The 26,631-nt window shown below is 46.8% G+C and overlaps 1 protein-coding gene across 7 annotated transcripts in view; it reads left to right on the forward strand.

The window, feature by feature from the left end:
* Positions 1-24,540, forward strand: part of TOX2 (TOX high mobility group box family member 2) — a 168,758-nt gene extending 144,218 nt beyond the window's left edge. For 6 of the 7 annotated variants that reach the window (XM_026076820.1, XM_026076823.1, XM_026076819.1 and 3 more), the window contains 4 exons: positions 7,429-7,509; positions 13,679-14,086; positions 16,159-16,289; positions 23,420-24,540. In XM_026076820.1, coding sequence (XP_025932605.1) covers positions 7,429-7,509; positions 13,679-14,086; positions 16,159-16,289; positions 23,420-23,456 — 657 coding nt within the window. In that variant the 3' untranslated portion in view covers positions 23,457-24,540. The remainder of the gene's footprint in view (positions 1-7,428; positions 7,510-13,678; positions 14,087-16,158; positions 16,290-23,419) is intronic. The other variant, XM_026076825.1, reaches the window with a different exon arrangement.
* Positions 24,541-26,631: the final 2,091 nt, after the last annotated feature.

Below are 26,631 nucleotides of genomic sequence, written 5' to 3' on the forward strand. Positions count from 1 at the left end.
GTTCAAGGCTCACAGAATCCCATGCCTCGGCGTTATTTTTTCCATTAACACATATAAACTAGATTCACAGCGTTATCCAGAGGGGTTTAAAGGAACTGCCTGATTTGACACGAACCAGAATGATTTGAGCCCTCGACTGGAACAAACCCTGCTAATTTGGTAGGAAGGATTTTGCCCTGGCACGGACGCAGTGGTCCGGCCCTGGACTCAGCCAGGTTACAGCTCATACCACCGAGCAGAGCTGCTGCCCGGCTCCCATCCTTTCTTCATGCTGGTCAACCCTTGTGCAGGCAGTCTCCACTTGAAAGCAGGTGACACTTAGCTGTGGGTGGCTGTCCTCACTCAGGGAGATTTTATCTGGTTGGTAAGTCTAGGAAACTCTCTGGAGCATGTTGACAAGTTGCCAGTGGGCTTTTCTCTTCTCTGCTGGTTCTCTTGTCTCTCACTGATCATCTTCCCATTCCCCACTGTCTTCTGGGGCAAAGGAACCATCATCGATCTGGAGCCTCGTGGTAATGGAGCACAGGGGATAGCAGCTAGAGCAGGAAGTTGCAGAAGGCTCTGGAACCTGCTTTTTTTCTTGTGTCGGCATTTAAACCTACAGGCATTTCATTAGGAAGCCTGGCAACAAATTAAAGTCATTGGGTTGATGTTTCCCTAGATCCTGGAAACTCAGAGCAGAGTCATCAAGAAGTTCTGAGTAACCTGGTGGATGAACCCCAAGTTAATTTAGGGCTTCCCATCCTCACGCGTATGACCACGTCAAAGGGGACAGAAGACAAAATCAGCATTTCCGATTGAATTTATGAATCTGGGGATTCACTGGGGACACAAAGGTAGTAGAGCGAGTTTGAGCTCATGGCAGCCCTCCTTCAGCAGGACCTGTTCAGTAATGCTAAGTGACTCTGTGGCAAAATGCATATGTGATTTTTCCGTACAAATGCACAGCCTGGAGAGTAATACAGTGTTCATACTCAAGGGATAAATTACCCAACAGAAAAATTACTCGCTCAGCAGAAAACAATAGATCACCCATCTAATCAGATACATCTGCTCATTGAACCTGATACATCACCGAGTGACAGAACATGGTATGTGTCTGTGGCAGGACACATGAGTTTGAGGCCAGCTGTAAAGCTGTGTCAGAACAGAGCTATCACAGAGAAGGGATCCTGTGGGAGCTGCATGCGTCAGGGCACTGCAAAGCAGCTTGGCCATAGAGTTGCCCAGTTACAGCACTGCTGCAGAAACCTGTTGGAGGTGAAGCTAATGCCGGTTGCAGGTCCCAGCTGCTGCCCCCAAGCCTTGGCAGGGATGGGCTGGAAGGGGCCAAACAGCTGCCCTGGCCTGGAAGGAGGTTTCAGCATCTCCCGAACCTGAAGGATGGCTGCGTGTTGGGGAATGCCAGCACCGATCCCAGGCACGGTGGAAAGAGAGGCCTGGTGAAGACCAGAATAATGATGGGGAAGATGTGAGGGGATGGACTGCTGTTAAAAACAACTCCAGGAGGGTGAATTCTCTTCTTGGAGAGCATAATCAGAGGTGTGGAGGATGCGCGTTGTGTCCTTTGCATCCCCTAAGAGGTTATGGGTTGGATTTGTCACCCTCCTCCCACCAGCCCCACTCTCCCCAAATAACTCCTTCTGGCAAAGGGAAGACTGTGAGAGCCTTTTATTTTTCTTCCTGCCCCATGTGAACATGCTTTAGCTGGCAGCCTCCTGTCTATCTGCTGGGTTCCTCAACTCCATCCGCAGTGTTACTTCCTTGGCCTGCTCTGTGATGTGGATATTTTCTAATGCCTGACTACAGTTTCTCATGGTTGCATGTGTACACACGTGTGCATCCAGCCCAGCATGCAGTACACATACCCTACCTATCCTGGGCGACATGGCTCCCACGTACGAGCCTGCAGTGCTTGAAGGATCACCCCATTGCTTATGCTCTTTGCATAATATATGCTTTGCTTAAGCATCTGCTCCCAGACACTGTGTGAGACTGGCAGGTCTTACTCTATTCTTATGTCCCAACTGATGGATGAGTAGCCATCCGTCACCAACAGCTAGAAAAAGGATCTGCTTTGCTGGGGTGGGGTTTAGCCTAGTTTTCAGGAGATACTTATTGGTGCATAGTTCTCCTTCCCTAAAAATATAGGCTCCCCCTTAAAATATAGGCTGTGTTTTTGAGGTTTGTGAGTAGCAGCAATAGATTTTGTGCATGGGGAAGGAGACAACTCTTCCTCTGCTTTTTTTTGCAAGCTGTCGCCTTCTGTGGGTTGTCCTTGGGATATGCATGTATCAGTGCATGGAGTGATATGTGACTTATATGCCAGTGACACAATGAAGTCATGTCAGAGGAAAGCAAGATTGTTTTCAGGAAACTTTAGTCAGTGGTGGTTACTACTTGTGTATGGGTTTATCCATTCATTCTCCAAAGAACTGCTTCACAAAACTGTTTCTCCATCTGGGATTATGGTGGTAGCTCTCCTAAAACTGTATGAATAGAGCCTTCCATGTAGGTGTCCTCAAGGGTGTCGGATATTCCAGAGCTCCCATTACCTAGCTGGAAAGGCCTGAGGACATGGAGCACTGCTTGAACAGCAGCTTCCTGATGGGCATCCTTGACAAGTGCCGGATGTGTCCAAGATTGTAGGCCTTGGGGCTGGGCCGTTTGGGGCTTAGACTGATGGAAATGTGCAGAGATGTAGACAGAGGAGAACATCCTGCTCTGGGGCCATGCTCTGAAGGAAACCGGCCCTGCTGCTTCATTTGGCTATCTCTGTGGCAGCTCCCTGAGCCTGTTCCCACGGATGTGTGACTGCTCTTCTGACCTGACTGATTAGTTACTTTTAATGGGGGGAAGGACAGATTGAGCCTTCCTCAAGAAGGGAATAAGTGTAATACTGAGAAGAGTGCAAGGAGGTGAGGAAAAGTTGGGAGGGAATAAGAGGATGACGTAGCCATATATGCTGTATGCATTTCAGATGACCATGTGGCGGCCAAATGCAAAGCAGAAGGTGGTGTGACAGACACTACCTTGCAATAAGGATGCACTTTGAAGTCATCATATATCAAAGTCATACATTATGATGCTCCCAAGAGTTATCTTGAAGGAAAGTGTATAATAGTTACAAGAAAAACCCTCCAGATTTTCAAGCCAAATAAAATCCAAATTTGGACATTTGGGGGAAAAAAAACAATCATGGAATCATAGAAAGGAGGGCAAGGAGAGACTTAGAAGGTCAACCAGACCATACTGCTGCCTGAAGTCAGGATCACTTCTACTTAAGCCATTCTTGATGGATATGTGCCTAATCTGTTCTTAAACCTTCAGTGGTGGAGATTACACATCTCCCCAGGCAATCTCTTCCAGTGCTTAATTATCCTTACAGTTAGGAACACTTTCTTCTTCCTTAGCCAACATTTCCCTTGTTACAATTTAAGCTTATTGCTTATTTTCCTATCTGCAGTAGATGTAGAGAATTGTTTATTGCCTGCTTCTCTGCTGCACTGTACTTGGAGACTGTGGTCTCCTCTCAGTCTTCTCGCCTCCTAACTAAATAAACTGAGTTTTTCAGCTCTCTTTGTGATGACCTTTACCACACCTTTCATCTCTACCCTGGACTGTCTTGGGTTGGTCCTTCTCTTTTTTGAAGTAAAATCCCCAAACTCAATGTAGGCTTCCAGCTGAGGCCTTTTCACTTGGGCTCGGTTGACTTTGTCCTTGTAAAATCAAGGCAAACCCTTGGGTGTAGTAGGAGAGCGGTTTTGGGGAGAGTCTGGGTTCCTTTCATCCTTCTCCTGGATTAGAAAACAATGTTCCTTTTAAAGCAGGCAGGCTGGGATGCAGAGGTTACTGATAACAGCTACTCTTGTCATTCTGTGTCTGCGCGACACGGAGCAGATCCGTGGGCGTCAGCAGGGTTTGGAATAATTGTCTTCTCTAATTAACTGGTTATCAAACAAGAACATTTCATTACAGTACAATTACTAGCTGCTTTGCTGAGACACAGAGGTGTCAGGATTACGATCCCAACATATGCTTCTTACAGCTCTGATTTTTTGTTTTCATAATCACTAACCGTTTTTGCTCCCCCCCAACCCACCCACTCCTTTAATGACTAATGAATCCTCCTGCTTGCGAATAAGAAAAATAAATCAGCGGGCATGGCAGGTTAGAAAGGAAAACATGCAAAATGTTTTGAGGATCTTTAAATCTGATAAATTACTTTGAAATTAAAATCCCTGGGAGAAAGTATGATTTAATTAGAAAGTAGCATGGTTTTGTCAATGTTTAAATTAAAATTTTAAAAGGTTATAAATACTGCTCTAAAGCTCCTTGTACACAGAGGATTCATGAGAGGTTCTGCTAGGATCTGCTCTTCGCACACAAGCCCTGTGTTTGTTTGCAAAATGACAGGCTACATTTTAGCCGTTAAAGATCCTGAACACAGCACTTTGTGGGGGCAGAAAGCCTCCCCGCACTCTGGGGAAGACTGGAGAAGTCCTGGGAGGAGAAACCTAGTGATGGCCCCAAAACAGATAGACCACATCTGGCTCGGGAATCGTCCTGAGCTGGAAATAGCTGGATTTGGGAGAGAATTGGGGGAACCTACCATGGGCTTCCCCCACCAGCCCCAGCTGCTCAATGTCAAGTGACCAAGGCTGGTCCCTCTTTAAAAAAGACATGAACAGATGAAAGGTGGAAAAAAGGATGTAACATAAAAGGCAAGCAGCTGCGATGATGATGGGTACAGAATTTATTTATTTATTTATTTATTTGCATTTAGGTTAAGCAAGTCTAATATACCTTCCCTCTCACTGTCCGCAGTCATAAATTGCTGGTTTTCTCTAGGCGAGGCTTCTTTATAACTGAATTTGTCTCCACATAGCTGTTGAAAATGTTGATTTCCTACTGTCCTAAGGAGAAAAAAAAAAAATCCACTCTTGGTATTTTGCTATTACGGAGGAGAAAAACAAATATGTTTTCAATTCATCAGTACCCAGACGTGGCCATTGTTATACTGGCCTGAGACACAGGAATTCATATTTCATTGTCGTGCAGGCATCAGATACGGCATTTAAGAACATCTGTTATAAGCAGAGCTGATGGAAAACCTGCATTTCTGTTTTGCAGTAAACGCTGTAGCGGTAGCATTGGTGCAGCTATGATGGTCTAAGGACATAAGTGAAGCAAGGACTGTAGAGAAAGGAAATAGCTTTTATTAGGGCAGCTGATACAGTTTGAAGAAATAGTTGCTTTTCACAGGCAAACTCTTCTTCAGGTTGACATTTCAAAATGTAATTTTGTTCTGAATGGAACAAATATAATACTTCCTAAATACTATAAAGCAAAAGACAAACATAGGAAAACATTCCCTTTTAGAAAATTACCACTTGAGAGTTTCTGCGTGTCAAATCAAAATGTTCCATTACAGGAGTCTCCCTGATTTAGCAATGAAAATAAGATTTTTCAATCAATTTTTAATAGCATTTATCTGTAATAATTTAAAACTTAAATTCAAATAACCGGAGAGCTTAACTGCTAGAACATCATTTTATATTCAGGTGTCAGCAATAGAAGGGAATATTAGGTGCCACCATGGCGGGCACCGTGAGATGCTGCAAAGCTAAAGAAGTGTAATGTGAAAACAATGCGAAATACAATTTCAGCAAGGAAGGGGGCTTGCTTGGAGCAGGTTTTAACCGTTCGTCTCAGAGCCAGGCACAGCATGGATGGTCCCACTGCCCAGGCCCGTAACCCTCGAGCACAGCCCTAGCATGGGGCGTGGGGCAGCGCAGCAGCGGCCCCGGGAGCTGGCAGCGCCGCTGGGGCTTTGCCCCGGGCAGGACCGTGCTTTTGCTAGTGCTGCCCCATCCTGCGGCTCCGCTCGGCAGCCGGGACCCCCGCGGTGCAGAGGGAGCCGGAGCTGGGGGTGCGCTGGTCCTGGCTGACGCCCCCTTGCCAGAATTTAGGAATGCCGGTAGTCCCTCCGCTCGCGCGGCTGGTCTCCAAGGTATGCCATCTGCAGGGAAATTTGCAGCAGCAAGCAGCTAAATATCCCCGGTAGACTTCAGCGTATCGATTGTTGTAAAGCTGTTGTTGTTTGTAAGCAGAATTAAATGTATGCAAATCTATTCTAATTGAAATTAACTTTATTTGCTCTGCTTGATGAGGGCTTTGACTTTCCAGAACAGGAGAGGGCTGGTGGGTGTTTTTTCAGAAGTTTCTTCCTTTTGCTGAAATTTTTATTCCATTTTAAAATATTCTGCTCGCTTGCTCAGTTTAATCTGTTTTACCCCGTGGGGAATCATTCTGCTTGAGACAAGCTGGATTACTGTGTTATTTTTACATACATGGGGGACCAAACTCTTGGGCAGAAATAAGACCAGCACTATGAATCTATAGTGAAGCATATCTCATTACAGGGGAGAGAATGAAGAATAAACAATAACTCACTCTTACAAAGTTTTTCTTTTTTTTTGAGTAGCAAACTCTCCTGATAATTGCTGTTTCTGTGTAAGCCCCAGCTCCCAGAGTCATAAGATTAGGCAAAAATCTCTGCTTTTATATGCCAAGGGAAAGGACTTCCCAGCTGTCAGAATTGTAGAGAAAAGCTGGAGAATGTGAGCTCTAACGGCTTAATAACTGGAAGGCCAAGAAAATGCATCTATAGTTTAGAATTTCAGAAAGTCTCACAATTTTTTAAGCCAATCTCGTCATTTGGGGATTTTGACCCATGTCTTGTATGTGCTCCTACAAGAACCTGGATCAGGCTCTCTCCTTGTTCCTATCAGGAAGTGATTTCATTGATTTCACCCTATAAAAGTTGTGTTGCTTCCTGCCCACCCATAGACAAATGCTCACCACCAAGACGCCCCCCCCATATTTTGGTGAAACGATGGCTTCTTGTCGCAGCCCAGTGGCCCCGGGTGAAAAGGGGCCTCGTTTCTGAGGCCATGGTCTCTGCACAGCGCAGGGGGGAGCAGGTCCTTTCAGGAATGGCACTTTCCAGCAGTTCTGGTCCATGGCTTGTCTGGTGGCCCCAGGAGCTCTGGATACACCAACCTGCCTGCATTCAAGGTTCTCCTTAGTTCTTCCATCAGGCAGTGGAAGAACTTCCATCCTCTTACAGCAGATGTGCATAAATATCTCTCTAGATACCCAGAAAACGCTCAGCTCTGGACTGCAACACCTCTAAAAACTCCAGGCTGTTCGAATCCAAGGGCTTCATCTCGGGTAAATTTCTCTCCTGTCAGTGGAAACGAGGGGGGTTTTGCCCAGCTACGTTTTAAGGCCCCGTCCCCGCTCCCGCGATGCCGTAACGTCGCCCCGCGGCCAGGGGCTCCCGCGGAGGTGGCGGGGTGCAGCGAAGCCGAGCAGCACCCTAGTTTGCTTTATTAATTATTATTCATTGTTTGGTCCTTTCAGGCATATAAGAGGAAAACAGAAGCGGCGAAGAAGGAGTATCTAAAAGCCCTGGCAGCCTACCGGGCCAGCTTGGTTTCCAAGGTAACAGACAATGTGCTTCATACACGGGTCTCTCTGGATGTGGCAATGATAAATTAGCTGCAACTCTCGGGAATCTCTGGGGAGGAGCAAGTTTATAAGAAATACACTGTAACCGTGCTATCAAAACTAATATCAATGTTAACTACCTTCTGTAGGAGCTAAATGAAATGCTCCGCGGCGTGGTTTGAGGCGATGCAGCGCGCGCGCGCGCGTGCCGGGATTGCTTTTTCCCCCTTTGCCAAACCGAAGCAAGATCTCGTTTCTCGCGGCACGTCGCGGCGCTGGGAGGCTCGGCTCGCGCCAGCCCCGTGCGGCCACCGCAGCGCGGGCTCTGGGGTGCACGGCTGCGTGGGCTCCTCTTCTGTCGCCGGCTCCAGGGGTTCAGTCCCTTCTACTGCCAGGGTGTCTTGAAACGGTGATGCGAGAGCTCTGCCCTTCCAGCAGGTTGATGCCAGCTTTCATTGACCTGAGCACTGTCGTCCTTCCTTTAGAGGAGGACGAAAGAGAAGGGAGAAGGAATTTGTCCTTTCTAGGAACAAGCTATGGAGGGGAGCCTGACTCCCGGTTTCCCATACTGACTGAGTGCTGGAAAGCCTCGTCTTCACCGTCTGCCTTCATCAGCCAGTGTCAGAGCAACCAAGGGCCCTCTCTGCTTGGGGCTCAGAGGGGGTCTGCTGCCAGGACCTGCTGGGCAGTAGCAGCTCCCTGCCCATGGCTCCCCAGGGGCGAGTGCACCAAACGTGGCAGGCACCTGGCAAGGACTGGAAGACGGGTCCCTCCTCCTGGGGTGACAGTGGGACTGGCCCACCTGGAGGTGACTCCACTGCTCACAGCTTCTTCTGCTCAGCTGAGCCCAATCTCCAGCCCCAAACCTGGCTGAGCAGGATCAGCAGCCTTGTTGGGAACAGGACGCAGAGCTTACATGAGAGAGAAAAACACAAGCTCTTCTGAGGCTGTAGGATCTCAGATGCAAGCACCACAAACCCTTGGGGCACCAAAGCATCCGTACATGCCTGAGAGCTCTACATTGAGTTTGGGCTGGGCATGGAATAGCAGAGCGAGCTCATCTGTCCTTTGCAGTCTTCCCAGTCACATTTCTTTTCCCCACCCCAAAGACCTTGTGCAGGACTCAGCTCCAGTAACATGAAGTTCAGCGAAGTAATTAATTGACCAAAAGTGGCTCTTTTCAGTAGTGCAGCTCCAGTAACCTCCAGGCACCACTGGCCTGCATGGGCTGTGGTGGCAGCTCAGACACCAGCTCAGTGACACGCATCCCCTGGAAGGCCGGGTTTGCCTGCCTCAGCCTGGCTTCTGTTGCCTTTTCAGGTGCCCTGGGGTATCTTGCCCTGCAGGGCCCCAGAAGCTCTGCTGTCACCTGTTCCTGGGGCTGTCTTGGGTACCTGAGTGTATCTCACGCTGAGTCCCACCCTAAGGGTAAGGTGGAGCTGAATCCACCCCTCTTCTACTTCCCTCTCAGTCCCACTCCTTTTGCTTGCTGTCTGTGCTGGTTCTCTTGTCTCCTGCTGCAGCCCCCAGGACAGACCTTGTGTTCCAGACAGCTGGACATCCGTTTTGTGGATATGGTCTTCTACAATGTGAAGACTAGGCTTGGTCACGCTTCTCCTGCACTGGGACACATTGCTCCCCTGGCCATGGGCTCTTTTGCCAACCTAGAGCTGGCAGCTTTGCTAAGCTTGCAGGACTGGGGCTGTGGAGCAACCAGGTGCCAGCGTCCTACCTCCTGCAGTAGCCTAGGCACGTATGTTGTTTTGGAGCATAGTTCATGATTCCAGTTCTGTAGGGGTACCCAGGCATGGGAAAGGGGCTAGGCTTACATCCAGTGTGGTGAGAGCTGGTGTGATGGACCTGCTCATGTTACCACGCTGGATGGAGCAGTGCAGGCTTTATGCACCAGAGTGGTGAGTGTGCAAGAAGAATCGGCCTGGGAAGGAATTTTCCTGTATCCTGCAGCTATGATGGCCCTGCTGAACAGGGCTGGGACCTCTCTCTTTAGATGGAAGAGCCTGGGCTTTGTCATGAGGAAACAGCTAATCTCTCCTCCCTGCTCTGAGTCATCTTTGCAATTTCTGCTGAGCACTGCAGTCAAGCTGTTCACTTCTGAGTGAGCAAATGGGTTAGTGGGTTAGTTTTACCTTCTGACTGAAAGCAAAAGCCAGGGCTGTATCTGAGGAAGGGCAAAGAAGAAGGAGGGGAGACAGTGAAGGTCCCCACCTCTCCTGGACCATGAGCTCCAAGAGAGCACCAAGATGTTAGGGCCAACAGCTTGATAGCTCATATGGCTGCCTCCTGCATGCCTTATTCCTTCACAGCTTTACTCCTCAAACCTGGTTCTCATCGCTACCCACGCATTCAGCTGTCGCCTTTGCACTGAGATGCAGGGAGGAAGGAGTCAGGGTCTCAGATGATGAGGCCATCTCTGTTGGAGCAATCCCCAGGCACCTGCCATCGATCAGCTCGTGTCAGTACCGAGCTGCTGCCAGGTATCTTGGGGTGTCTTGGACAGAGCGGCGGACCAGCTCTGCTGTGTTTGGCCGCCTGTAGGCCCACAGACCCACTGAGCCTTTATGGGGTTTTTGGCATGCTCAGAGCCCCGGGGGACACTCAGAGCAGTGCTGTTGCTCCCTGGGTGCTCTGAGTGGCAGAACAGCACATGGGGGTCTAAATGAGGCATCTGGTTCTTGCTCCCTGAATGTGCTGTGAAGTCCCTTCTGCTGTTAGCAGTTTGGTTGCCTTTGCTGGTCTCAGTGCCCTCCCTTTTCTGTGCCAGGCTGGCATATACCTTCTGTGTCCAGGGCTCTAGCAGAAGCACAGTTCATATCATACATGCACCCCAGTCAGACAGACAGCTCTGGAGGAACTGCAGCTCAATTGCTCCTGGCTCAGACATGTGGCCTTGGTTAAAGAGCTTTGGAGAGCCTGACCACACGCATCAGCATTGCCTGGAAAATGGGGCTGTGGACTCCCCTCTGCTCCCCCCGCGACACTTGGCTGCCCAATATTTGGCGAGGCAGCAAAGTCCAGAGGACACCATCCCAAGGAAGGCACTGGCCCATCTTGGGTCCCGGCTGGGGTGGTGGGATGGGGCTTCTCTGGCAAGCGGGGATCAGCCCTGCCCCTGGGTGGCACATGGAGAGCCAGCCAGGCTGCGCTGCGTGAAGCAGAGCCCTCGCCGAGCTGTCCGTGCCATTCCCACTGCACGGGGTCACACTGAATTGTAAAAGTGAGCCAAATCGCTTAAAGGGGAGTGTAATTACCGGGGAGATAAACGTGAGCTTCATGCTCTGGGCAGCATCCTCAGAAGCCTTACCTAACTCAGCTGCACTTGAAGGTTAACTGCTATGGCAAAAAGGTCAAAAAGGAAATAATCTAAGTCGCTTTCATTGGGTTAAGTGTTTAAAAAGATTCATAACTGCACTGATGGATATAGGACTAGCTTTGCTGGATATTCTGATATTGGTATTCTGCTCGTGCTGCGTATAATATACAGAGACACGGTATCTCCACATACAGCCAGGAAGCAGTAATCACTGTTGTGGAGGGTTTAGAGCAAGAGTTTGAAAGGGTGACTTTCATATTTAAATACTCTTAGAAGTGAAAACCTTTACAGGCAGAGAAGTTTATTTCTGCAAGGAGAAGCCTCCGAACCGGCCGGTGTGCAGACAGCTCAGAGAGCCGGGGCAGCGAAGTGACGTGCAAGCAGGAGGGAGTGCGGTGCATGGGTCCCGCTGACAACGCTCTGGGGTTGTGCCTTCGTCCCACCACTAGCAAGGTGTCCGATGTCTCTGCTGGTGGCAGTTTGTCTCAGTCAGGATCTGGCACTCATCCTGGCAGGATTCACTACATGCCTGCTCAGGATCTTGGGTCCTGCTTCTCCCTTGAGAACGGAGCTTAGAGAGGGGCTTTTCAGTAAGTAACATCCGTAACTGTGGGTTATTGAGAATGTGAACATATACAAGCAAAACACACTGTTGCCTGGGCAAAATCCCGTGCCCATTTCAGCAGCTAATCGTGAACTTAAGGGTATTTCAGGTACCTGCTGCACCTTGGGGCAGCAATGATGAGCTAAGTGCCAGCCTTGCACAGCCCTGATCTCCTAAACATAGACACTCCATCCTGGGGAGACCTTGCCCCTTGCCCTCCTCCATGCCCTCTCTGGGCTCCAGGGAAGGACACAGACATTTTCTGACAGCAAATTCGGGGTGGCTCCTGCAAAGCTCATGGGTTTGTTGGGTTAGGAGGGGATGTGCTGATTTTGGCTCAAGGCATTGGGTTAAGCCACTGCCTTTGAGGCTCTCCAGTGCCTGAGCTGGAAGTACCTGTGGAAGTAGCTGGGGGCTCACTTGCAATCACTGATGCTTTGAAATCATCAGCACAATGTCAGACAGCACTTGGGGATACTGTGTACATGTGCATGCACACATACATGCCTACAGGCTGTGAGTATGTGTATTAGGTTGTTTTCCCCTCTAAGACAAGCTTCTTCGCCTTGGTACTATACCATATTTGCAATATGGTATCATCATATTTGGTTACCACCATCTGCAGGATCCATGAGGATGTGGTGCTGGGTCTGAAAGACACAAAGCCTTTGTGCAAGCACGAGCACCATAGCTGCCTGAACTGGCAAAAAGAAGAGCAGCAAGGACAGACATTTGAAAAGGGGATGGAAAGGACTGTTTTTCGTATGATGGGCTTAAAAGGTCTTCCTGATCCCTCTGGAAACCTGTGAGGGTCTTACCCTGGACACTGTTGCCGCACTATGGGTTTTTTAGCATGGAGTACATGGAGTCACAGCACCATTTCCAAGGTTTGCTTGCAGCAAAATGCTTTACTGGAGGCAAACAGAGAGGTATAGGCTACTGCACTGCAGGTGGAAGGTATTAGTGCCATGCATGGGCCTCTGCTGCATTAGAAAGTTGATTTTAGGAAATACTGAGGATGAGCAGCTCTGATGATTGAAGATACTTAGGGGGTTGTAGGTGCTGTGCCTCTTGGAGAGGCATCCAATTTAAAAAGCACCCCTGTTGTTCCATAGCCCCCTTGCCAAGATCTGGCACTCCTGGGACTCCTGTGTGTCTGCAGAAATAACCACTGGCAGCATCCTAAGAAAGAGCTAGTCCTGGGGCAGCAAGGAGGGAGTCGTGGGGTGCCCCGAGCTGGCAACTGGACATTCAGAGACTGGGGAAATGACTTGTAGAAAGAGAACAGCTGGTGTTTGCCTGTTCTTGTTACTGATCTATTTATCTTGTGGGAGGGATGTGGTGACTTGATAGGGAAGGGGTTTTTTTGTTTGTTTTTTTCCCCCCAGTTTCTCCAGTGATCAGTTCTTTGCATAGGTGCAACTTTGTTTTGAGTAAAACAGCACAGTGTGTTCCCTACTGCTGAATGAGAAAGGATCCAGAGTATCATTACAGAGCCCACCTCAGGAAAAAACCTCGTTGTCCAAGCCAGAAAATGTCCTGTTGTTCTTTTCTTTTTGCTGCAGAAATGAGGCCATCATTGTGTTGTACATTACACATCCCCATCAGGACTGCAGGAATGCACAAGATTCAGAAGGCAGAATTTTACAATCCCATTTGTTCTTTATTGGAAGAGAAAGTGATTCTGTCACCCACCTCTTTGGACCTAAGGAATGAATTGTAGGCAGGCAGTTTGCCTCCATGCTGTTTAATGCCTCTCCTGTGCTCCAGTCTCTGCCGAATCCATGGTTCAGTTACTGGACTTTAATTGCCAGGGTCTGGATACTGCAGCCAGCCTGCTTTGACATAACTAGACGTAGCACTGGAAGTGCCTGCACAGGCCTGGGTGGGACAAGAGTGGGAACCACAGGGAGTCTGGGGTAGCCCAGACACGGGGGAGCGGAGCCAGCATGGAGGCACTTGCCAGAGGAAAGAAGAGAAGAGCATATACTAGCCCTGGTCTATGCATCTGAAGGAGGACTGGGTGTATTATAAGGAGAAATGGAGATCGGGGAATAGGGTTCAGCTCCATGGTCAGCACAAGCTCCATGTGGGCCTCTCTCTGCAAATCCCTGCTTCTCATTTTTTCTTACAAGCTTTCTCTGCATGGCTGGAAAGGAAGGACACCTGAAGACACACAGCAACATTTCTTTCCTTCCTCATTCAGCCTCTGTTCTCTTTTCCCACAGAGCTCTGCTGACCAGGGTGAGACGAAAAGTGCCCAAACCAATCAACCTTCAAAAATGATCCCACCAAAACAGCCCATGTATACCATGCCGCCGCAGGCCTCGTCACCTTATCCTGGGTTAGGCTCATTCCTGTCCCCATCGGATCTCCAGAACTACCGTGGACACCCCCACCCCAGCCTCTCCAGGACCCTCAACTCCAAACCCATGTTGCCCAGCATCAGTGCCTCCCCACCTCCATCTTTCCAAATCAGCCCTCCTCTCCACCAGCAGCTGTCCTTGCACCATCCACAGAGCTCCATCCTCAACCAGTCACTCAATATGCAGCAGGTCCCGCAGCAATCCATCCTGTCTCCTCCCATGGCACTACAGGTACAGCCCCCAATGAATTCTTCACCTCCAGGGCAGCAGGTGAGTGCTCTGGCTCCTACGTACTTCTCTAAGAGAGAAAGCAGTTCTAGAACATGAGCTGCACTGTGTCTCCTCTTCCCCATGGAGGAAGTTTTCCCAAGTTTTTTCAGAAGTCCTGAGCTGTCAGAGAGCACAATTCCCCCCAAGAGTGGGACAGATCTGTGCTACCACAGGAATGGAGATTCGGCCAGTGTGGGACACCTCAGGAATTGGGGTTGCCCCAGGAGAAGTTCCTTGTGTGCAAAGTCCTACACCGTTGTCTTTAGAGTCCCTGTGGGTTTGTGTGATGGTCTTCTGAAGCGATGGCTTGGATGGTCGGTGAGGGCCCCCTCTCATGACATTGCTAAGAGAAGGGAGGGCTGGAAGATCATGGGATGATAGCAAGGATCCATGTGGGCTTTACCACTAGGAAGACAAAAAGGATAGAGGGAATATAAAAAATAAAATGTAAAATTATTATTTTTCCTGGAGCTGCCTACCAATAGGAGAAAATCCCTTCTGTGGCAGAAAGCTGCAAGGATGAAACCTAAGCTTAATATTAACGGCATAACAACAAAACAAATTGTACAGAACTGTCCGATGAATGTGTAAAACCTGATCAAAGAAACCATTCTTGGTGACATCCAAGCTCGCCTAGTAGCCCACAGTCAGAGGAGTCGGTCTGGGATGTCAAAGTTTCTCTCCTTTAAGCCCGGTGTTAAGAAAATGTATCAGGTGGAAAAACTGACACTCACAGAAAGCACTCCCCATGCCCTGTAGAGAGCATGCCAGGGTACAAAGAAGGAAATGAGTGATTTCCAGAGTTTATCCATCTGGAATATGAACTGGACGAACTATTCATGGTGAAGGACATATGCTCTGAAATTCACAGCTGGTATAATTTACTTGATGATACTTTTAACTGTATTATTCACCCAGCTGTTTGAATAATTTGTTTCACATGCTTACTAGATACATATCGCAAAATTCAGAAAGTACTTTAACAGTGAACAAAGCTTTTTCCCCATAATTTGACCCATTTGGTTTGGGACTAACTTTGAGAAAGCACAAATTGTTAATTTGGGAGCATGCATTGCAGTGGAATAAAATAAAAGGAGAGGAGGGATGTTGAAGCACAATTATCCTTGACCATAATAAAAAGACAACATACCTGGGAAGGTCAGATCCTAGATCACGTTTTAGTTTCTAAACTGCTCTGGCTATCCTAAATAACTTTTGCAGCATGGTGATTATCTTTCGACTGTACCTAAGCAAAAGTGACTTCTGTAAACATCTGTGATAGTCAACATCCAGAAATAGGCATGAAAGGAGCTCCTCATCATCACTTTAATTAATTGAGGTGTTTGTTGTTGCTATGGGCAGCATTTTTTGAAGCTTCATTCCACATATGTTTGATAATAAAAAAAAATAATATAAAAAAAGCACAGTACCTTCATTTGAGTGTTTTGGAGAAAATCATATTTCTGGGCAGGTAACTACCTTGACTCCATTGTTTGTATACATTGCCTAATCTTACCTAATTAGGTCAGCCCCAAACAATCAGGATTATGATCGGCTCTCAGATCAGACAGTCTCCCCGAGTCCTTGTTAAATTGCCAGCAGTGACAGCTGATGGAGAGAATATTGCTTGTGTGGGTTTTCCTTACCTTGTTACTGTACATTATGATGGGCTAACGGATTACTGCAAAGGGAGCTGCGCTTGGAGTGGAAAAATGGTTGTGATTGCCAGAATGCTGATGCAAAGGCTTTCGTGGCCGTGCGCGTTCTGCAGCCGTTTCCCCAAACCCCTCAGGAGGGAGCTCCTGAAAAACATGACATGGAAATGGGGATGTAAAACAGATGTTGCTGCTTTGACACCTGCTTGCAACAACTGACGTTGTGCAAGGTCCCACCACGGTCTGAGCTCGGACCCCCTGCTTTCCGTGGGGCTCCCCGGCTGCGTAAGCACTCCAGGTGCTTCTGCACTGCGGTGTTTTCTGGGCAGTAAACGTGTTTATGCAATGTTTATAGAGCCTTTGTTTCTCCTACCTATACGTACACACGTAACCCTTCCTTTCTTTTCCATCCCACAGGACTTTTCACATATTTCGTCTGAGTTTCCAAACAGTGTTGGACCCCGTTCGCCTGGCGCATCAAATCCTCCAGGAAGCACTGACTGGGACAACGACTACCCTAGCAGAGAGTGTGGGATTAACCACTGCAGGCCAGTAGACAAAACAGAATATTGCTAATGCACTTTCCATTATCTAAACACACAATCATCTGTAACTGAAGTTCAAGAAAGGACGGGTGATAAGAACATGAAAATGTCATGCTATAAAAACAATTTGCATTTCTTTTTAATGTCATGGTGCTCCATTTCTTCAGTAGCCTGAAAGGAATCACTTGAGTCGCAGGCCTAAAGATAATTGGGCATCACTCAGCCATTGCTGAGCTGCGGAAGCAATTTCTGCAGAGTTTTTTCAGCCTCCTCCAAGCCAAATTGATCAGCATCTTTTAACCAGAAAATATAGGAAACATAGTGTTTATAAACTGTTGGAAGTCTGACAGTTTACAGCAGCTGAGACCCTGCCCCAGAATCTACAGCAGGTTGTTAGGTTAATTATGGCAAATGAAGCTTGAGATTTCCTCTTCTCTGTGGGCTCACTGAAATGATACTGTATGAGAGGTAGTTTGAAAATCACAGATAATTTCTTAATTGGGCGTGAAGGACTTCCCATTTCTTTGTGTTTCTGTCCCATAAGCAAAGGAAGTTTGAAATATTTCCTTCTAGAGCAGGACAGGGAGGCCCAGTCTGCTCCTGTTATGTGTGTTGGACCCACTGTGGCCATCACACAAAAAACTGGAAAAAAAAAATCCAAATCCTGTGAGTTTCTGGTGCATTGAGCCCTGGAAATAAGTGTTTTGCAAATGCTTGCCAGATTGTCATGCTGGTTGGTCAGTGGAGTCTGCTCGGTGCAGCCAGAAGAGCTAGTTTGGGTCTGCTACTTGCTTGAGAAAACTGAACTTTGTTTGTGAGTGAAGAGCTGCACGTTTTGTGGATGTGTGCTTAACACAGAGCATAGTCCCCAGAGATGGTGGGGGTTGAGGGAGTTCTGCCGTATCCACAAACAGTGTCCTTCTGTTTCTAAAATGATTGCCTTTACTGCTGAGGCCAAGATCTCCTCTCGTTGTCTCTAGCAGTGGGTCCCTTATCCATTTTGGGTTTTAACCAATAAGAGGCTACAAAGTCTCGTTCTCCCAAGCCTCACACCACACTTCAGTCCTCTGCGTCTTGCAGGAAACGATCTGCCCCCTGCTCTGACATGAACGGGCCAGCATGAGGGTCGCTTCAGTGATGCTCCAGTTCCCTGATAAATAAAAAATGGTGGGATTGTCTCAGTCCCCAAAGCTGGGGAACAGTGAGGGAGTGAAAGTCGCTCCAACCTCTGCCTAATCCCCTGCTCCTGGCACCAGAGCTCAGCAATAATAGTTTTGAGACTGCTATTGTGCTCTGTAAAATAGGCACGTGGCTTGCTCTGAGAGCAGGTAGGGAAGGAAGCTTGGTAGCTCTCTGAGTATTGTTTGATTTGCTTGAAGTGCAATGCTGTACTGGAACATTGCGCTTTCACTAGAGATAATAGCAAGCTCCCAGCCTTTTCAGACTGTGGCTCCCGTCTGTGCCAGCAGTGCACTTACAATCGCTGGGCTGGGCACAGACAGTACAGACGTTTATTTCTTTGAGGGAAATAAATAACTTGCCCAGCCATTAGAATACTCTCTGCTGTCTGCCGGCGTGAGAGTGCGCAGCTACGTGGATTATTCGCGGTTCTGCAGGGAAACCTTGCACAGTCCTTCTTGAAATCTCTGCAGACAACCCTAAAGAAGGAACCTGTTTAGCACTTCTTAAGAAAAATCATTTTAGATGCTCTGGTCAAAATGCTAAATCCACTTGGAGGTTTAAGGCCTGTGGACCCCAGTTTCCAGAGGTGCTGGGCAGAGGCAGCTCCCATTGAAATTAGCCCACTGGAAATGAATATGAGTAGTTAGGGGATCAGCCATGGTCCTGCAGCCTGGGTGCTCAGGGGCCCTGAGGGTCCCTGGATCCCACAAGTGGTAGATCTTTAGTTTAGATACCCAGATTTAATTAGGAAAATGTGAATACTAAGGTGCAGAAGCCAGGGTAACACTGTGACCCAAAAGGGCTGAACCAGGTGCCAGGAAGGTCAGGGAAGCATCTTCTTTCAGTGCAGGACAAAGGCTTGAAACCAAGTGGCAGCAACCCAGCCTCACCACCCTGAGGACTGCCGTTCAGCATTGGGGCTGCCTCCAAGGCAGGATGCTGGCATGGTCAGAGCACCATTTGGAAAACACTCCATTCCCTCTGCAAATCCCACCAGAGCCTAAGCAGCACGCAGGGCTCACAAAGCCAAGTGGAGAGCAGGAGACTGGGGACACTCCAGAAATGGCTGAAACACTAACGTAGGCAGGACTGAGTTTTGTTGCTAAAACAAGCCTTTAACATCCTGCTCGAAAGCCATATTGTAAGCAGAGAGCCCATGCAATTCATGATCAAAGCTCATGCATTTCATGCCTTTGTCACAGCAAAAATATCAAATTTCATGGGTATATCACAGCTTCCTGGAAAAAATAATTTTAAGACCAGACAGATTATGCAGAGACTTCCAGATAATTATTAGAGTAGATTATAGCAATGAACTCAGATGGGTATGGGTCAGTACTGCAGGCAGTGCTTAGCGCATCAAAAAATGTCCTACTCTCTGTTAATGAAAGAGCCGGTCTCCCATTATTTGAGAGACATGGTCTGCTGGAAGTCTAGCTCTCAAAGCTGACTTGTTAAGCTCAAGTTCTTGTTATATTGTAAAGCCTGGTGTGTCAGCGGTACCATCACCTCCTGCTCCTGCTAACTCCTTGTATTTGCTGCCAAAGCACATCCCCTGCATTGCTTGTAGCATCCGCACACTTTTGTAGGACCAGCCCTCTTCTTACTACTGAACTCCAGCCCCTGTTTGTCCCAAGGGTAATATCTGGCTCTCATCGTTCTGCACATCTGTACTGCTTCTCTCATAAATTTTGAACTAATTTGGAAGCTACGTCACAAGTTACGCTTAGACTCCTCTGCACAACCTTGCTGTGATCGGAACATTTGGCTGTGCCTGGTTAGCTGTGTTCCTCAACGGCCTCGGCAATCAGCAGGACTTAGGCAATGCAGGCTGGGCAATAAAGGGAATGCACATCTTGTTGGGTTTGATTCATCAGCACAGTTTTAGGTATAATCGGGAAATCTCTGGATCATGTAATTGCCCATTTCAACCTTAAAACTGCATTCAGCTTAATTGTAATTAAAGCAGCACTCTGAGGAGCAAAATCAGCAACTGTCTAGAAAGAAGGATTATTTTCTGATGTGATGTGGCTCAGCTGTGGAGTCCTAGATTCCTGAAAGAAAGGATCATACCAACCTCCCCAGCAGAGAGGCAATCCTGTCTCGCGCTCTGGATTATGATTTTTATTTCATGTCAGACTTTGATATTGCTTTAGCTTCCAAACTGTGTTGACACTGGGTTGTCTGGGGTAAAATTTCCCAATTTTACATTTTCTTTTGTGTCTGTCATCCAGACAACTTTTGTAAAACTAGGAAGACTGGGCTTCTGTCTGTCCTTCCCCATCTAATACATCCTTTTATGAGGAATTTCTTTAGCTTTTTTTTTCAGTCTATGACTGCAAGTTAAATGCCATTAAATGATACTTCTTCCTTTATACCCATCAAATTCTAGGATCCTACGAACAAACACTCCTTAACTCATAAATCAACCATGTGAGGGAGATTTTTAAATTTTTCTTCATCCATCTTCTCTCCATTCTTAATTATTTTGTTGTGCTTACTGACTTCCATCCAATTTTCCTAACTCTTTCTGGGCTTTAGCTATTCTAGATCGTTAATAAAGACATGGGTAGTGTTTTCTCATTCCTGCTTAATATATGACTGTCACTCCCCACAAGCAATTGCAACATAAGATTTTATTACTTTTTGCCGTCGTATCACAAGCTACTTAATCTAGCCACCAGTCTCCCTCACCTGACAGCCTTTTTCTCACTCTTGCTCTTTCCCAGGTACCCGTTGAATACCTGTCTTTTTGGAATGACTTTCTCCACATGAACTAGCTCGCCTTTATCAAGGTTGCAGCTTGGTTTGCAATTACCTGCAAAATCTTTCTTAATTCCTCCAGGCACCTCTGCTTTTTTTTTTCTGTCCTGTCTTGTAATTGCAACTCTTTGCACCCATAAGATGTCTTTAGGATTCATTTGCATTTGTCGCCTATCATCTAGATTTTTGGTGATAAAACTGAACTGGATGCCTCTTTCCATGTCCTTCATCTCATTTGCAAGAGTTAACATTATTCATCAGGTTTCAGGAAACGCCGTATTAAAACACTGTTATTCAGGAGATGCTGAACAACCTGCTCTAAGCTGGCCCTACTTTGAGTGGGAACAGATAGCCTTCAGAAGTCCCTTCCAGCCTATATTATTCTATGATTCTAAGTATTATCTGAAGTCCCCATGGATTTCACCTAGTCCGTAGTCTACATCTGCTAATTATGTGAGCTGATGAAAAGAGTGTCCCACGTGGTGTTGCATGATGCCTCTGTTATAAACATGTGCTGGTTCTTCCTTGACATAGCTGCTGTGCCCAGATAAATGTTAACCCATCTTGAAAGCTTGAGTGGAGATCATCAAATGGAGTTGCAGAGAGCTGTGAAAGCCCAGCAGAAAGCTGTGAAGTTGTGGTGTTCCTGCAGTTGTGTACAGGTGTGACAGCATCAGGCTGACATTGCAAAATGAGGTTCACCTCCAGGCATGGATTAGTTTCTTCCTGGGTATCATTATTCAGCAACTTTTCTCCCCTTTTCCCACTCTCCTTGGGTTAAAAGATAGGAGAGCCCAGGCACTCTGATCAGATCCAAGCACTCATCAAGAGCAATTTGTGAGCCACATGCTAGCTCTTAGGAAGCCTTAGCAGGCATCAGTGTTACAAGAAGGTCTTTTACCAGCCCTTGTAGGCTTGCCCCTGAAGATTGATGCTACACTTTTTCCAATTAGGCAGTATCTGCCAGGGTCCTAGTTTCTCAGAAATATGGTTGCTTGTCTGCTCATTATGATGTTCATCACCAATTCCTGGGCTCCATGGTCTCCACCAAACTGTGGGTCCCCTGGCATACCTGAATCATGGGCTTTCTGCTGTGCATACACAAAACTGTGCTGTACACAAAACTGTGTACAGCCAGTTCATCCAGATGCACAGAACCTTGCTAATTCATGCTAATGATGAAGCAATCTACTCCAAATGGGTGAATTTTCCAAATCAGAAACTAAGTGAATGAATGCTGTTAAAAGGCAAAGATAAAACATCACAAATGCACTTAGTTTGGATTCAATTATTTATGGTAATACTTTGTAATGTACTGGGAAATGTTCTGTACCATATTTTGTAAAATTAATGAAGTTTTAGTATTGGAATACCTTATTGCTGCTCACTGATATTAAATCTTCGCTGAGAGCACTAGGGAAGACTGCGTTTTAAATGCAGATTATAAAATGTGGAGATTAACGATGTGCAGTCAAGTCTGTGTTGCACTCTATCGCCTTGTTGTCTGCTGTTTCCCTATTATTCCGCTCAGAGTCACACACACACCAAAATCTCCCAAAGCTTTGTTATTTTCTTCACCACCTTTTAAGGCCAAATGTCCTTATGGACCGACAAAGTTTTCATCAGATCTGTGTAAATGATAAAAACAATTAAAACGTCGTCTAGATTTCAAAGCAAAATCCACATAGATGACTTCAGCCAGTGGAGGGGACATACTGCTCTCCACTCACTGTCTCCATCCCATTGCTCCCTCCAGCACGCCCTGAAAAAAGAGCATCTGGGATTGGTTGTAGGCCACCACTCACAAAAATTAAATGTGCCAGTCTTATGTGGCATATGGAAATGCCTTGGGAGGCTGACAACTCCTGGTTGGGTCTCCCTGGTGGGTTGCCTCTGGCCAAGTTCCTTGGTGAGCTGGGAAGTGCCATCGCGGTGGAGACTCGTGTGCTCGCACGAGGCACCCCGGATTTCCGTGGGAATCCCACGTGTGGGGTTGTCCCTGCACAGCTCCCACAATGCAGAGGAAGGGCGAGGAAGACCCTCGGAGGGAAAGGCTCTCCCCGAAAGGAGCCCTGCATGCATAGTTGATGTGGTTTGTGATTTTTTCTGTATGAAGGGTTGTGATATTGGTTACTGCAGTACCTCACCTCAGGGACAGCTTGGGTTTGGGGAAGGCAGCAGTTAGAAGTTAGCTGTGATATCTGTATGCATGTCTTACTCTGCTAAGTTTCCCATCTGGGACAGACCTGGATCTCTTGAAATCAAATTCATTGCTTTAATAACTTGATCACTTCAAGTTCTTCCGAGGCAGGGACATGCAGAGCGCACACATCCCTTGCTGACGCCCCTTTAGTCCTCCTCCTTAGCCCCTTGTCTTCCTTGGGTTTATTGTACCTACTACTCTCTTCTTCAGATCTGGGGGAAAGACTGGCTAAGCCTGCTTTCTGCAAGCACCAGAGCAAAGAAAAATTTCCCCTCATTTCCTGATTATTAGCTTTCCTGGTTGTACTTATTTGGGGAGACAAGTAGAGGTGAGAGAGGCATCGAGCAGGTGATGTCTCCCATGGTCTTCAGCCATCTAGCTTCCATAAATTCTCCTGGACACCTACAACCATCTTTGGATAAGCCCCTTAATCACATTTTTGAGACTCCTACCTGTTATGGAGTACCAGAATGACACGTTTTATTCAAAAGCAAGTGTACCTTTTAAAAACCTCTGTGACTTAGTGTAAGGAGAGTGTGATGCAGAGGGGGACAGGTGGCCCAGGGCTGATTCCAGGTAGGAGTCTCCAACAGCAGGATGGTGGAGCCCGCAGCAGCATTGCGCTCATGTTGTCCTGGCCTGAGCTCCACAGACTTGGCCCTTGCCTGGATCTCCAGCAAGAGCAAAAATTAAGTCAAAGGAAGGAATTTATGATTAAGACCTGACTGTTAAAATTGCATAACTAACAGTGTGCCAAGCTGTCAGTTTAAGTGCCTTCTGCTTGGTTCATCTCATCACGGCCCATCCCTACGTGCAGACCTCTTTATGTCTTGTGTTATGGAGTGCCATAAAACTATGGCAAAGTCTGGTGTGCAACCAATTGTGCAAATGCTCATTTCAAACTGTCCCCACTGTCAGCTCTCCCAAGTTACTTTACAGCTGTTTTCCTGCCCATCTCACCTTCTGCCTTTCATTTCTCTTACAGCATGCTGCCAAGGGACAAGGCACTCTACCTCACCTAAAACTCAACATCTCTTCTTGAGGAGGCTCAGATGAAGGACACTTGAGAGGGTCTATCATACAGACTACCCGGAGGGGCATCGAGCAAGTCGTATGGGCGAGAGAGCTAATCTACTGCACCTCGTCGCTGGCTTCATTTCCAGGCTCGAAGAGCAGTTTTCTTTTATTATTTCTGCACTCTAAAGCCTACTTTCCGTGGAAGCCCAAAACCTCATAAATCACGAAGAACAAAAAAAGAATAAAAAAATAAAATAAATAAACACAAAACCAACATAAAAAAAGGACACCATTTTTCTGCTTGCCATCAGCTTAGCTACAGACTATTTTCCTAGTGAACTGCTTTTAGACGCAGCATAGGCCCAGGTCTGGTGTCCTAAAGCATTAGGCCGGCTCAGTAGGAGGATGCACTCTTTTGACTTGCTAACAGCACTAAACTTTGTGCAAGAAAATGTGAAGTTTGTGTGAATATTGTACATGCAAAGGCCTTGGATGTCTGGCAAAAAAATACAAAAAATAAATAAAAACTATTCCTAGCTAGGTGGGGGGAGCGAGCAGAAGGCAAAATATGAGAGGAAAAATGTGAAAAAGATCATGAAAATATAATTTGTTGGATAGTTGTAAGTAGTTTACTAAGTGTTTTAGAGCTGTGCTAAAGACATCTTTAAGATTTTTTTGTGAAAAAAATTAGTAGTTTACTTTATAGTAAAAGCATTTTATATTAATTGTAGCACATTTTTTAGTTATACATAGAAGGGAGATGTGTATAAAATAAACCAACAAAAAAAAGCCTGCCAAACTTGTTTCTATTATTTGTACAGCAAGAAATGGACAATTTATATCCATGTTGTATGGCATTATTATATTTTTTTCTGCCATATGTCCATCTATTTAAAAATTGCTGACAATGATTTTTGTCTATTTATGAAAGATTAGAGAGCATAATTACAGTTTCTCATAAGGTGCATTTGGGTTTGTTTTTTTTTTTATTTTTTATTTTGTTTGATGGTGCTGCTTTCACAGCACCTGGCACATTCGGTTCACAATGCTTATCTTACCTTTCTTTATAATAAAATGTATGAAAAGTAAGAACTGAACCAGTCTCTTCTTATTCTGTGGGCTGCCCTGGCAGACACGAGCCGCATGCACACCCTGAAAATGGTCCCAGCCAGCAAGGCCTTGTGCCTGGTCCTGTCCACTTCAGCTTTCCCATCCCTCGCTCCTGTCTCACCCCATTCTTGCTTGCTTTTGTTCTCTCCCCTTCGCCAAATCCTTGTCTTCTCCCCTTTTCTTTCTCACTCTGTGCTCTGGGTCAATAGCACTTAGTTAAATGTGCCTGGGACCATCCTCTGGCATCACTGAGCAATGCCAGCCACCTCGCAAGACAGGCATTTTTTTATTGATTTTCTTGGAAAAATGCTCTCTTGTATGCTCAGCAAAGGGTAGTTTCCTTTATAAAGAACTAACTTGTTGCTGTATGCGTTTCCCTGCAAAACTAACCCGTGCCCCAGCCCTCTTGAAGACCCTTCTCCCTTCTGCCAACTGCTGCGCAGACAGAAAGTGTCTGTAGACATGGGGGTCATCAAACTGCCCGATGGCCATTGAGAGATGCCAACAAGAGACCAATTTCCAACTTCTGGTAAGTACCGATGAGGACACGCGAACACAGCGAGGGTGGAAAATTCAAATGGTATAAAAACTAACACGATGTGAAATTTCACACCAGCGGCCACCTGCCTGGAGGAAACCCGTTAATTAATGTACCATTTTAAGCCCATTTTTAGAACACAGCCTTGCCTGTGGGAGGCTTGCCACACTCTGCTACTAGTGCACGCGTTACTGTCATTTAGGTGATGCCTAATTTCTTTTTCATAAATGGAAATGTGTGAAGCTGTGGCATGACTTTGTTTTTAATGCAGTTTAGGGCAGCAGGTCTTGTTTTGGGCCAAATGCCGTATTTCAGATTCCATTTTCCCACTATTACCTGGCTGATTATGATGAAAATGGCCATAAAATTTGTGTTCTCTGATGAGGACAACTCTGATGAGCTGCAACAACTTTTTAAAGCTTTCAGAGCATTTTAATAAAACCGGAGGGAGCTCACCCTGCAGAGTTAAGGTTATTCTGCGAGTTATTTGGTTGTATGTTGAGCGAGGCTGCGCAGCCCAGCAGCCAGGCGAAGGCGGCCGTGGTGCAGTGGCCAGCTCGCACTGGGTGCCACCAGCGAGTCCCACCAAGACTCCCTCCTCCCTCCACCCCAAATCCCACACTTTTACACTGGAAAGCTGACCCTGCTACAACCTGGGAGATCGGGAAAGCCTTATGAGAGTGAGCAGTGGTTTGGTGTGCGAGGCACCAGGCAGTCACCAACAGGAGACCCTGGATGCCAGGAGAGATGGACTGAAAGGCACCACGAGGCCATGCCCCAAGGGTCATGGGGGGACCAGAAATGCTTGCAAAAATCCTGGCAGGTCACAAACTCGTTCTGCTACCAGCCTGACATCATCCACTTCTGAGGCTGCCGTCATGTTACTGCCCGGCAATTGCATGACAGTCCTCTCTGCTGAGAACATTTGCTTTCTCTGCATGAGAGGGACATGGAATCAAGATGTAACTCTGTGAATCAACTTTCATTAGAGCAGTTACAAATTTAACCCCAAACTTCCTGCTCTCTGCAAGTGTAAACAGCAGACAGAAAGCAAAAAGTGCTTGTTCCTTGCCCCGTTAAATATGGTGACTCTGTATTTTATTCTGGAGCTGGTATAATCACCAGCAAACCTTGCAGTCGTGCAGCAGAGGTGGTGTACATACAGGGGAGCCAGGCAAGTGAGGAGAGCTGCTGAGTGAAGCTATAAACATTGGACACTTTTATGCTGGTGCCCAGCATAACCCTCAGCCGTGAAGCTCCCCTTTTATCACTGTAATCTTGAACCATTTGAAAATAGAACCTGGAGCATAATAAAATTTCTTGAGGAACAGAGCAAATGATAGCATCTCAACACATCCTGGGTATCTTGTGTTGAGCAGATAATTACACTGCAATATCAGAGCCAGGAGATTTCTTCCAAATATGCAATTATTAAAATGAAGGGGGAAAAAAAAAAGAACATTAAGATGAAAACCTACCTTGTGTTACCACAGCAAGGAGATAGGACTTATTCCAGGGAGAGTTTCTTGAAT

Source organism: Apteryx rowi, unplaced genomic scaffold (genome assembly GCF_003343035.1).
Source record: "Apteryx rowi isolate R43461 unplaced genomic scaffold, aptRow1 scaffold_44, whole genome shotgun sequence".
In the NCBI taxonomy this organism is placed as follows: domain Eukaryota; kingdom Metazoa; phylum Chordata; class Aves; order Apterygiformes; family Apterygidae; genus Apteryx; species Apteryx rowi.